This window comes from Mya arenaria, chromosome 10 (assembly GCF_026914265.1).
Source record: "Mya arenaria isolate MELC-2E11 chromosome 10, ASM2691426v1".
Taxonomy (NCBI): Eukaryota; Metazoa; Mollusca; class Bivalvia; order Myida; family Myidae; genus Mya; species Mya arenaria.
This window is the reverse complement of record NC_069131.1, coordinates 64,105,458-64,119,032: the sequence shown is the minus strand read 5'-3', so window position 1 is coordinate 64,119,032 and position 13,575 is coordinate 64,105,458. Positions and strand designations below refer to the sequence as shown.

Sequence of the window (13,575 nt, the reverse complement as noted above, 5' to 3'; positions counted from 1 at the left end):
TGCAGCGATGTCAAATGTGTACTAGAATTATACATGAATGGTGATCTTAAAGCTGCACTCTCACAGATTGAATGTTTTGACAACTTTTTCATTTTTTGTCTTGGAACGAGCCAATTTTTGCGAAAATCTATTAAAAACCATTTATGTAAGACTGCTGACAAAAATAGAGTTTTTTTATATTAAAAATTATATTAAACAAATAATGAAAATCTGCGGTCTGATCTTTTGTCAGCAATCTCTTATCTTTGGTTTGCAGATATTTACGCAATTTTTTTCTTTTTCCAAGACAAAAAATGAAAGAGTTTTAAAAAACGGTAAATCTGTGCGAGTGCAGCTTTAAGCAGCGCTTCTGCACTGAAAAAAAAATGCAATACAGCGCGTACAACTACTTCCCGCTTTTCCTATGTGGTGATATGAGGCTAACCTGATGCAATTAAGTTTAGCAAATCTATTTTGGGGTATTGCGTTTACTTGCATTTTTACATGACTGTAGCGCTTTGATCCAATGTTTGTGTTTTGAAAAAAGAAAACATTCGCCCCTTTTCGGTCCACTTGAATCACGCATTGACTGCACTGGAAAGTTATTTGAGATCTCAACATACGCGTCTCATAACACGACGGACAAACTGAGCCTAAGATATGTCACCATAAGTTTGAGTACGAGTTCAATGTTCTTGAACAGTAAAGTAAACTTTTCTAGATCTAAGTGAACATAATCTTTTTTACATTATTTTATATCAAAGCATTCCCTGCTAAGTTTGAGGTAAGTTTATTGATCTATTTGGTAAAACAAATATATGAATATACTCCTAGTATTAACTTATGAACTTTTAAAATACCTTTTAGAATAATTACTGCCAAACATTAACAATTGTTCATATGACTACTTACATAGGCTTGTCCACATATGTGTCTTAAAGCTGCACTCTCACAGATTTATCATTTTTACAACTTTTTTATTTTTTTGTCTTGGAAAGAGCGATTTTTTGCGTACATATCTGCAACCCAATGATGTAATATTGTTGACAAAAATCAGATCGTAGATTTTCATATTTTCATTCGAAAATTAATGTTTTATAGCTTAAACCATTACTAACGGTTTAAGAAAAAACGCATAAAACATCATTTTTTTGAACTTAAATATAAAAGTCTGCGACCTAATTTTTGTCAGCAGTCTTATATAACTGGTTTCCATGGATTGTCGCAAAAATTGGCTCGTTCCAAAACAAAAAATAAAAAAAGTTGTCAAAACGTTTAATCTGTGAGAGTGCAGCTTTAAAGCTACTAACAGTTTAAGATGCACTCTTATTCCCACGTAAGATTTATTATGCTTGTTTTACATGTTTATGTATTGATTTTAAATACGAATGTCATTTTAATCGCTAGATATTTGGCAAGGGTTTACGGTTAAAAAATTACCGGATTATTAAAGTGACACTCTTATTGAAAATAAATATATACACATGTGTAACAAACATAATTTTTGAGTGATAAACGTTTAACTAAAAATGCATCTATGGTAAATATTATTTACTCATAACAAGATTGTAACCGGTTATTTAGTAGCTGAAAATGCAAAATTATTAAATGATAGGTGAATGCTAAAGATTTACTGTGATCTACTATAGACTTATAAGGTAGAAATACCGTGATTTCTGCACCGTTCTATCACATTAAACGCAGTATCCGTCATAAAAACCATTTTCGACATTTATCAATGCTTTTTGGTATATTGAACCAATTGTATTAAATATGGTAAATCTTATTTGGGAGTAAAAGTGCATCTTTAAGGTTTCTTTTTCATGTACGCCTCCCGGCGGATTTGCGCATATGGATTTTTTTGTCCTACCGCTACAAGGGCATAACTAACTGGTCGATGTAGGCCACGACGACGATTGCCGCTACTGTTTCTTTTACCTAAATCTGTTTGCTAGTGAAGGATAATTCTTTGGTTTTTGAACACTCTGAGGCTCCAGCACTTACAATGTGCTGAAGGATATAGCAGCGTATGATATGTAGGGGCGAAAGTAAATGAGTAGCTGCGGACTAGTTGTTGCGGCAAAATATGCACAAGTCAATTGTAACCACGCCCACAGGTCCGGGGAATAGCGGGGACTTTGACTTTCGGTCCAGCCATTCCCGGGAAAAATCCTCGCCCTACGGGAACACACTGCTGGGAAAATCCCTGCCAAATGCCCCCCGCTTCCCGGGATAAGGCCCATTCCCCGCTATTTTCGGAGCGAAAACAAACTACCGCATTCACTCGGCACTGCGGGACCACCTGAAAGGTAAAAATACGGCACATTCCCCCCGTTATCTCCGATATACCACCGGACCCGGGGTTGTGGGGGGGATGAAGGTGGTTATCGCGTGGTTACAATTGACTTGTGCATTACTATCATGACTCTTGATGACTACTGCCGACGCCATATTGAAATAGACTCCCGCATACGATGATACGATGTATTACATTCCGTATATTTATATATGCCCTTTTAAAATAACTTGTTCAATGAAAAAGTGTTGTTCATCAGGCAGTATATCTTAATTTGGAAGGCATAATATAGTTGATGAGATCATGTATGTCGAGATTTTACGATTGTACACTTGTAAACTATCTATGCTCAGTCTCAATGGAATCAGAACTCGTATGTTTAGATGAGGTATGATGATCGTTATCCGCTTGGTTACATTTTAAGCAGCTGGGCGAGTCAGATTATGTTATTATTAATTATCATTGACCACAATTAAAATCTGCTCTAACGTAACATTGGCAATGAGGATAAAATGTAGCCTTTTTTGGGTGCATTTATTTATCCAAGCAAAGAGAAAGATAGACAGTTAAAAACAGATGCGAGTACACTGTGTGATAAAGTATAACACCAGTGTGTGTATACCACATGATAAATTGCGTCATAAATGCTACGTCGGAGGGCAACATTTTGCTTCGAATGAAGACTTTAAACGAAGATGACTTTACTAATTTTTGCCACTTTAAATGAAACATAGCGCAGTCTACTCCGTTTACAAAGCCCCACATTCGGTCTTTTACCATAGTTTGATTTAGAGTTTATTTTTTTAAATATTTTTTTTAAATTTATCACTTGGTATACACATACTGAACACTACGAATACAATATTAATACAAAAACACCACAACAACAATGGTACATGAAATTATGGTTTATAATTAACGTGAGATTGGTAAATTCATAATAATTGACAATGCAAAATGTTCGGTAGTTCAAAATATGTGCAAAATACGGAGTTTGTGTACCTCAGTAAGACTGGATATTACAAAAATTGCACTACTAACACTACTAGTTAGGTACCTCTTTTCGCCCGGAAATTGGAGGTACTTCTTGAATAACTCGAGAATGCTGCGGGTTTTTTTATTGAAATTTCACAGTAAAAATGTTATGCTATCGATCTAAATTTCAGCTTAATAAAATTTATAATGAATGCTCATGTTAAAGACAAATGCACGTGCCAAACATATTCATTCAAATCTACTGATACGACAGTGCATTGTACCAATAATTCGCCTTCTTCAGGAAATTATTTTTTTAAATATTTATTTTTATAAAAAAACCTTACAAACAAGAAAATATTAATGTATTTCTATTTTCTACAAATCAGATGATGTTGCTCTGTTTAATTGATTATTTTTGGGTGAAATATTTTCTATTATGTATAGTGTTTAAAAACACGATATTACCCCGCTGGAAAAATAGGTTTCGATTTCAATTATTGTGATAAATTGCCTATTTTACCTATGTTGATGCTATTTTAAACAAAAACTTTCACTTGTGTGAAAACTTATAATAATGAAATTGCTACACGCGGAATTAGCAGGGTGGGCGAATAATTGGTACGGGCGAAAAAGTGGCACCAAACCAGTAAGGTATTAAATGCTGTCTGCAATTATTCAATAACCCTTAAGATAAACATACAGCGCATGAAAGTGTTTTTTTTTTATAGTTTGTATTTGTATTTGTACTGAACAATTCAATAACTCTAAAATCAAACAAACAATGCTTGAATCTAATTGTCATTTACTATGTATGGTTTAACATAAAAATGTTCAATTACTCTAAATTTAGACAAATTTACGGCAAACTTTTATCGTATAGAACTATCATAACTATACTGTTGATTATAAATATAAAACGCTGTCAGTTACAGGAACGGATCAAGGCCGAAAACAAAGACATACAGTACACGTACAATCACAATACACGGATATCAAAATAAATACAAACATGAGAACAACATCAGTAGAAATACACCTGTAACTTATAAATGACATCTAATTTAACTCCAAACAAATGCAAAAGCACACTTATAAAAACATAGTTACATTCCGCCAAGGATTCTTCGCGCTCACAGACTAATTAGAAGACTCTTTAGGGTGTCAGCTTTACAAAAACAATTTCAGAATTTAATTTTGTTAACTTATTATAAAAAAATCCAATGGTTCCCGCGTTTTATGTTATCTTGAAGCAAATGTGATGGAAAACCTTTGTCAAAGCAACATTGCTAGATGACTTTTACCGAAGCGAATTTGTTGAAAGGCCTTTAACGGAGAAACTCTGTTGGAAAGCCTTTATCTGAGACAACTTGTTGAAAAGCATTTTTCGAAGGAAACCATGTTAGAATATCTTTAACAAAGCAGCTTTGTTGGTAAGCATTTATCTTAACAACTTCGAGTAAAGCCTTTATCAACGCGACCTTTATGGTTTAATCTTATTTCAAAGCAAATTTGTAGATAAATCTTTTCCGACAAACAAGATTTGGAAAGCAATTTTTCAAAGCAATTTAGTTAAGGCATCTATCATTGACTTCTCAATGATGTATCATGGAGAGTCACCTGATCAAAATGAACAAGACAACATTACTATTGTAAAAATAAAACTATAAAATATATCTAATAAAAAAACCTTTATAAACAAACAATTGTATAACCTTATTAAAGAAAAAGGAAATATCAAGATACCAAAAAACGTTGATCTTGTACCGTTATTACAAACCTTTGGGCACATTTAATGGGTACCGCTTTGGAACGGTTAGTAGAATGTAAATTTTCTTGGGGGTTTAAATTATTTTCTGTGCTCAACCTAACACTTATCAAAGCAACTTTGTTGAAAAGTCTTTATTAAAGTCGCTTTTCTGGAAAACATTTATTGAAGCCACTTTGTTTGCAAGTGTTTATCGATACCACTCTATCATAAAGGCTTTGTCGAAGGACTTGGTTGGAAATCCTTTATCAAAACAATGTTGTATTATGCCATAACTGATATACACACAAAAATGTCAAAAATTATATGAGGCAGCAGTAAGAAGATACAACAAGAGCCCAGCACCTATATAATTCAATTTGAGTAATAGATAATCAACATGATGTAATAACAAGAACAACATACAAGACCTTAACAAGTACTTAAAATGAACAAGTATTTTAAGCATAACCAAGTAGAATTCGCGCTTAATACAAAAACATAACAATGACCTTTTCGAAATGAAATAGGCCCCTAATGTAAAACATGCACGCATTGTCGGATATGGATTCAAATAATACTGGATAGGTTTAAACAAAAGCATGTCGTTCATTAAGAAAATTTACTCCACGATTAACAACCAGTGCTCAAACTATTACATAAAACAAACATAATCTTATACAATGAACAGCCGGTCTATTGAAAGAAACGTTTTTGAAGAAAAAGGGATATGAAACCAGTACTTTTAAGTGTTTATGGTAATGTAGGGAGTGTGGTTTTCTTAGGCAGAGGTGACAGTAGTGAGAGGAGTTGATCGTGTGGTGGTCTCGGGGTCAGTGTCAAACATATTACCGGCAGTTCCAACATGACGCATAAGGATGGCGAAAAATATCGCAGCAATCAGAAGAATAGCAATCAGAAACGACACGAAAAGAAACGTGTCAAGCTGTTTAAGAAAGTCTTCCCATGTATAAGACTCGTCCTCTGGATCATGTCTGCCAGTCTCGATGTAGTGTTCAATGGGAGTCACCTTGTTGACATTCATCCGTTGCATGTTGCGGAGACATGTGATAGGACACTGCTTGGAGCCAATTGCCGACACGAGCTTAGCTTGGATCACCGTGTAGAAAACCGAAACTACACTGAGACAAAGCAATACGACAACCAACAGAATGAAGAACGAAAGCTGCAATGAGTTCTGGGGAAGGGTGTCGCTGACCACAGTAAAGAAGATTCCGTAGGATAAGAAAATCGTTACCGAGAACGAGCCTTTCTCACCCGAATCAATGGGTACAAGAAAGACGCAGATGTTTAGGAAGGCTAACATCATGAGAGGAGTTATCAATGTGAACGTCGCGAAATTGGCACGCCTCTGCAGGCGAAACTCTACATCGATGTACCAATTATTGTCCTTGATGTAGCGCTTGCGTGAAGCCCCAACAATAACCCAAGACGGATTCTCTGAATACTCAGACATGTCGGTACCGAGGTAATGGTCAAGCTCTACGGTGTCCACCGTCTCATCTGCAGCGTAGTACGTTACCGTGCATGTTTGTTCGTCAAAAGGAAAGTACTGTATATCGACGTCACACACAACTCTGAAATATAAATAGTATATGTAGACTACAGGGATATATATGGTAGCCACTGACGCACAATAGTTTATAATTATTTACTTCTTAGCTATGAAATATGCTTCTACATAGCTTATAAAAAAATAACCGCTGTTTTTACATGATATCCTAATTCATTTTCAAACTAAGCTCTGAGTACCGTTGTTTACTTCTAGAGACAGTTTATACAGACATCTTATTTCTAAAATAATGGTATGTTAAATATCCATGGACATTTTAACGGAATTATCATTACGCATGATGTACCATTCTTAATTAAAGAATGCACACTTAAAGTACGGACATGAATCGTGTATCGTTTTATCATCTTTTATCATAAGAAATATGAATAATGACAAACAAAACAAATCAAAGAACAGACAGTCCTAACATCACGCAACGTATTTAGAAAGGAGGGAATACTGTAAAATACAGAGTGGGAGATTTAGAAATAAAATGCGGCTCAGAATGGTGTAACTTTGAATCACTGGAGTCGCTGTTTTATCATTACTGCCATTTTGTCATTTATTCTGATTCTAATATGATAAGACAAAAAATAAAAAAGTTGTCAAAACGTTCAATCTGTGTGAGTGCAGCTTTAAAGGGTTGCTGATGTTTAATCTTTCATAAATGATCTGTTCTAATCGTCCAAGAAAATATTGGCATACTGAAAACTGCGATTAAATTATGATTAATATAAAATGTCGGTTACTGCGTTTTTAGTTACTCGTCATTGTATTTATTTACTTGTCATTAAAGACTCAGTAGGTGCCATGTTCTATATAAATACATTTTATTTTAATCCATTCAGGCAGAGAACATTTTTGTAAGACATGACTATTTGCAGATACAAGCCCGACATTTTTCCTCCAATATGACATTAGAGTTTGAATGAGTGTCGCATACACAATATTTATCAAAGAGACGACCATTATTAAAGGTATTTACTTTCTTCATCAAACGTTTACAGGTATATTTAGATCCACAGTTACCCTTTCGGTATTTTTGTGAATACTATTTTTTTACATCCCTTGAAAAAGAGATACGCACTAATATGTACAGGCATATATGAATTATTTAGTGGTATCATTAATTATATACATGGTAAAGGTACCTACAAAACTCTTGTATTTAAGGAATTTTAAAATCATTTTAAAAGATATTCTTGCTTTTCGTAATTTTGTAACTAGAGCTCGGATATATTTGCTTATTGACAAACGCAAGTGAGTCAAATGGATATTCCGTGTTCATCATACCATGAACATCTCATTGTACATACTCTTTGTGAGATGTTAACTTCAGCATCACTTTGCATTCTATTTTAATCATGTTAACTTCGATGCCATTATAAACAGTAGCTTGCTAAATATCCACAAAATATTGCTAAAAAATACTGGTTCGGTGTTTTATGAATTTTATGGGATTAAAGAGTTGAAACAAGAAAAAAAATCCATGCTTTTGTGTGTGCTTTGAAAACAAATCAATTATATAGTATATTGTTTTAAATATCCAGTTTAACATTTCCTTTTGAACTCTGGATTTCGTTTCTTTCGCTACCAAAAAATCTGTTTTTAAGAGTCAACTCACGAGTATGTAGCCTCTGGTACCCACTGGACAATGCCGTTCCAAGAAATCATCAAAATGTCCGTTTCGGGACTGCCAACGCCACCATGTCCGTCAAAGGACTGAAATAAACAAACACACTGACTTGTAGTAGGTTAATGTGTACAACTTGTTAACACATTCGAGGATTCTTGCATTAACTGTATTGTGTTCATGTGATCATTAATGTAGATATGTCAAAGACTGTTATTACTTTTTTAGAAAATGCTATCATGCCGAACTCAAAAAATATGTTAAGATTTATTACATTTCAGTTAACAGTTAAAACATCATGGCTGAGATATGAAGAACATTGACCAAAAAATGTGACCTTGACACTTCAAATGCGAACACAAATGCCATGTGTGATACACCTTCCGAGCTTGAAAATTTTGTGAATTTGTATCACCCCGAAACTTTGACATATTGACCCGATGTGAGGTAGTCCACTATTTATGACCAACCTGCATGAAAATAACTTAATCAATAAATGATGAGATTACCACAATGGAATACGAGTTCCATCGTGGATAAAACTAGTTATAATTCACATAAACTGACCCTTGTTAATACATTTATCAATAATTGCAAACATATAAGTATCATCGAAGATGGCATCAATATGAATCTTATTTTTACAAAATGCCAACGAAACATTTTTTTTAAGATTGATGTCATTCAATAATTAAAATATGTAACTTTGCATTCTCAGAGCTCATTCCATAACATAACCATTTAATAATAAGCAAGGGTTTCCGCCAAGCTGTCATGGCGTGTCGGAACCGACATACCTTCCGCCGGCAAGATGTATCAACACGCTTTATTTGTGCCATCATATTCTAATTCACGCAGCGAGAAACTTTATCAAATTAATCATCAATTTTGACAACGTACGCTTGGCTGCGACTGATTACCAATTATTAAAATGCATAGGTGAAGACAAGATGATACCTACCATTCTTTTACTTATTTTGAATAAAGATAAATAAATCTGAATCAACACATTTGCATTCCTTAATACTTAGACGATCCATCTTTAAAATGATAAGCTGTTGCAGCTTTAAATACACCCACGTGCAGTCGACGTACATGAAGACGTAAAGATCATGATATCGTCGCCGTAATTTTATGATTTTATCAAACCGAGATCTTATAATTTTTATGTAAATGAGATTCTAGTAGGTAATTATTAATTAAAGCAACAGAACTGCTAACTTGTTTTCAATACAGGAAATTGCACCATTTTGATAAATAAAATAACAAATATCGCCGGCGGGAGAGGATACCCATCCAAATCCCTCCAATACCGACCCGCCTTATGAAATTCATGGCGGAAACTAAATAAGAATAATGAAAATTTAAACGGATATGCCATTCTTTTACGATCAAGATTCGAATAAGTTAAGACCTATTTTCGTTAATTATTGGATGCTTTTGATAACAATAAAGTTACTATCGTTGTCATGATTGACCTCAGTGCAGCTTTTGATACAGTGGATATTCCGATTGTTCTTCGAATTCTTCAGGAAGACTTTGGTATTAAAGGTATTCCTTTGAACTGGATAAATTCCTATTTAACTGAAAGGACAATGAAAGTTATTGTTGAGAACGCATCTTCCAACACAGAACAGCTGCAGTTCGGTGTCCCACAGGGGTCCTGTGCAGGCCCAGTTATTTTTACCATGTATATTGCTGCTCTGAACAAAGTTGTACAAAAATACCTAGCTGGACTTTATGGGTATGCTGATGATTATAAAATTGCTTTCATAATTCAAGCTGGAAATGCACAAAATGAGGCGAATGTGCTTGAACACCTAAATGATTGCCTCAATGATATAATTGTGCGGATGACAAATTTTAAGTTGAAAATGAATAACTCAAAAACAGAAATTATCATGTATGGCACTAAACATCAGCTAGCAAAACTTAACATTTCAAGTGTGAGTGTTGGTGGATCATCAGTAAAATGTGTTAATAATGTCAGAGATTTGGGTGTACATATGGAAAGTACTCTTAATTTTGACATGCATATCAGAAAAAATGTCAGATTGCGCATGCTCAGCTTAGAAATCTGAAAGAAATTCGTAAACACCTTTCACAAAAATCAACAGAGATAATGGTGAACGGGCTTATTCATTCTCATATTGACTTTTGCAATGGATTATTTACGGAAATCCCTGCCTATCAGATTAACAGACTTCAGAAAGTTCAGAACCAAGCAGCAAGAGTTGTGACCAACACACCGTACGGTCATCCAACTACCGAAGTCCTCAAATCCCTTCACTGGATACCTGTGAGGGCAAGAATTATGTTTAAAATTCTTGTCATTGTGTTCCATATTGTGCAGGGAACAGCTCCGTCTTATTTGAGGTCTTTGTTAAACCGTGTTCAGGGAAAATACAGACTAAGATCTTCTGATGACATTCAATTTATTGTTCCAAGAACCAGAACCAGAATTGCTGACAGATCACTTGCTGTGGTTGGGCCAAAATGGTGGAATGCTCTTCCTAGAGACATAAAACACATTAAAAGTGAACCTACGTTTAGAAAGGAACTGAAAACTTATTTGTTTGGACTGTTTTATAATTAAGAGCCTACCAGATTTTATGTGTAAATGACTGTATATAGCCTTGTGTAAAATACCGCATGAACTGTGTGAAGCGCAATCGAATATTGAACAATACTTTTTGCGCTATACAAATGTATTTGTAATTGTATTTGTATTAATAATTTTGTTATACTTGTCTGCCGATCATGACTTTGCTCTTTTTACGATAATATGTTATGCATGTTAGTTGGCTATGAATTTGCTAACATTAAATGCCGAATAAACAATATGTTATTTTGAATAGAAGATAATATGTGCTATATTTACTTGTTTTATCATTAACGTGTTCACCTAAAATAAAAAAAACCCCGTACGTATTCCTTTTAAAGGTGCTAGTTTGAAGATATCACATTGAGTTTAGATATATGCCGTATAGTATCACCATTATAATATGCTTGCCTCATTTTTTTATTCAAATTATGAAACAGCACTATCTACCTTGTGGAGAATGATATTCGGAGTCCAAAGTTCATGCAGATATGTTCTCATAAAAGCTATATATCCGTAGCGTTTTGGACGCCACATCAATTGCTCATCCGTCCAACGTATTCGGAAATACGCCAACATCGATAGCCTTTGCTCAAAAGTGTCAAATTCAATCAGAGCCATAGGCACAAATTGTGTGTTAACATAGACAGGCTTGGATTGATTTTGTACAGGGCGAATTCGAGGATCATATCCGTTCAAAAGTTTTGCGTACATTCTTGTTGCGATAAAGCGACCTGTAACGCGAACAGGAGACCTTTTGGTAGTGGTCGAAATTGTTGAAGGCGGCTCAGCAGAAATTGAAGTAGGAACGGTGACGGAAGAGTATTCTGTTGGAGAAGTGATAAACGCTGTGGGGTCGTTTGAAGCGACAGATGATAAGGTAGTAGACAGACTGCTATCAGATGATCCTGATAACTTTGTCGTTAAAGTTTTAAAATTGGACACCGAAGTGGTGAAAACTGTAGAAGTCGTGGGTTGAGCTTCTATGGTTGAGGTGTCTTCGTTGTATTCAAAATAATAAGCAATTGTCGGTTCTGATTCTGGGTAGTAGTTGTATGGGTTGAAAATCGTTTCCGCAGTTTCAGGATACGTGTAAAATTCTGGGATGTCTGGTTCCGGCTTAACATAGTAGTTGTATGGGTTAAAAATCGTTTCCGCAGTTTCAGGATACGTGTAAAATTCTGGGATGTCTGGTTCCGGCTTAACATAGTAGTTGTATGGGTTAAAAATCGTTTCCGCAGTTTCAGGATACGTGTAAAATTCTGGGATGTCTGGTTCCGGCTTAACATAGTAGTTGTATGGGTTAAAAATCGTTTCCGCAGTTTCAGGATACGTGTAAAATTCTGGGATGTCTGGTTCCGGCTTAACATAGTAGTTGTATGGGTTAAAAATCGTTTCCGCAGTTTCAGGATACGTGTAAAATTCTGGGATGTCTGGTTCCGGCTCGACATAGTAGTTGTACGGGTTAAAAATCGTTTCCGCAGTTTCAGGATACGTGTAAAATTCTGGGATGTCTGGTTCCGGTTCAACATAGTAGTAGTATGGGTTAAAAATCGTTTCCGCAGTTTCAGGATACGTGTAAAATTCTGGGATGTCTGGTTCCGGCTTAACATAGTAGTTGTATGGATTAAAAATCGTTTTCGCTATCTCATAATATATTGGCTTGAATATTGTCATCTCCGGTCCTTGGGTTGTTGCCATTTCAGGTCCTTCAGTTGTTGTCCTTGATCTCGGAGGTCCACCTTTACACATGACGTCGGTATAAAAGCAAACCAACACAGCAAGTCGTAAGAGTAACATGATCTGCAATTAAATACACAATATATTCAATGTCCAAGTGCTCAATCAGCTAGTTAATGTGTTCCCCTTTTGTAACAGCAATGCGTAATAATGTATTCCAAATATAATTTAACATTAATCCCGGTGTCTGAAATGAATTATTTTAACTAGTACGATGAATTTAAAGCAGCCACGTCGATTGACTATCGATTATGAATTTTTCACCATACGCTTCGATGCTGAATGTCGGTCAAAACCTCTCGGTGGGATAGCATGCGTTTAACAAAACATAGGACCGTTGCTTCTTAATATTCGATTATGGACCGATCTTGGCTTTACATTTCACAGCTGTCATATCTCATAAAGGAATACCAAATACGGTCAACTCATCTAAACAAGTCATCTTCGTGCAAGAACTCAATATCTGCTTCTATTTCGTTATGCAGGTGTTGAGTTATTGCACTAAGGTGACGAAATATAGCACAACAAATTAAGTTAATATACAAGATATTGTAATAAAAACTCCTGTTTGGCCATTTTCCAGATTATAGAGGATAACATTAGAATAGCGCGTTGAAAAAGAAACCAGAACACAAAGAGAATCTTTCTGACAAACACTTAAAGCATTTGTAATAAGATGAAAATCTGAAATAATGACCAAATTTCGAATCTTTTTGAAAATAGATGCAAGAAAAGAAATAATATGAAATTCTTCATCACAGCTTTACCAATTTGTGATTATTTGGATTATTGAAAACAATAAGACAATTTATTAAGATGTAGGAATTTCCAACAGACGGGGTACCATAAATAGGCAGATTTGCGCTATTTTGGACATTTTCACACAGTAAGTGAGGTGTTAAAATAAATTCCTGTACTGGGTTAAGATTGCTCTTATTTAGACATTTTCCCTCAAAAGTTGTGATTTTTTTTCACTATTAGTCAGATTTCGATCAGCAAAAGTATGTGCAAAGCGTTGTGTGTTTTG

General features: G+C 34.9%; 1 protein-coding gene across 1 annotated transcript; it reads right to left on the bottom strand.

Moving 5' to 3' along the window:
- Positions 1-5,778: 5,778 nt before the first annotated feature.
- Positions 5,779-12,560, bottom strand: LOC128204914 (uncharacterized). The gene is made up of 3 exons (XM_052906316.1): positions 11,259-12,560; positions 8,198-8,295; positions 5,779-6,595 (listed from the first exon to the last, which is right to left on the bottom strand). The coding sequence occupies exons 1-3, from the start codon at positions 12,558-12,560 to the stop codon at positions 5,779-5,781; spliced, it is 2,217 nt and encodes a 738-aa protein (XP_052762276.1).
- Positions 12,561-13,575: the final 1,015 nt, after the last annotated feature.

Bases quoted from the DNA above. Each gene is read 5' to 3' on its own strand.
- LOC128204914 (XM_052906316.1), bottom strand. From the start codon at position 12,560: ATGTGTAAAGGTGGACCTCCGAGATCAAGGACAACAACTGAAGGACCT. The intron at 8,296-11,258 runs GTAGATAGTGCT...TGTTTATTTCAG, and splicing joins CGAATATCATTCTCCACAAG to TCCTTTGACGGACATGGTGG. The intron at 6,596-8,197 runs GTGAGTTGACTC...TTTATATTTCAG, and splicing joins GTACCAGAGGCTACATACTC to AGTTGTGTGTGACGTCGATA.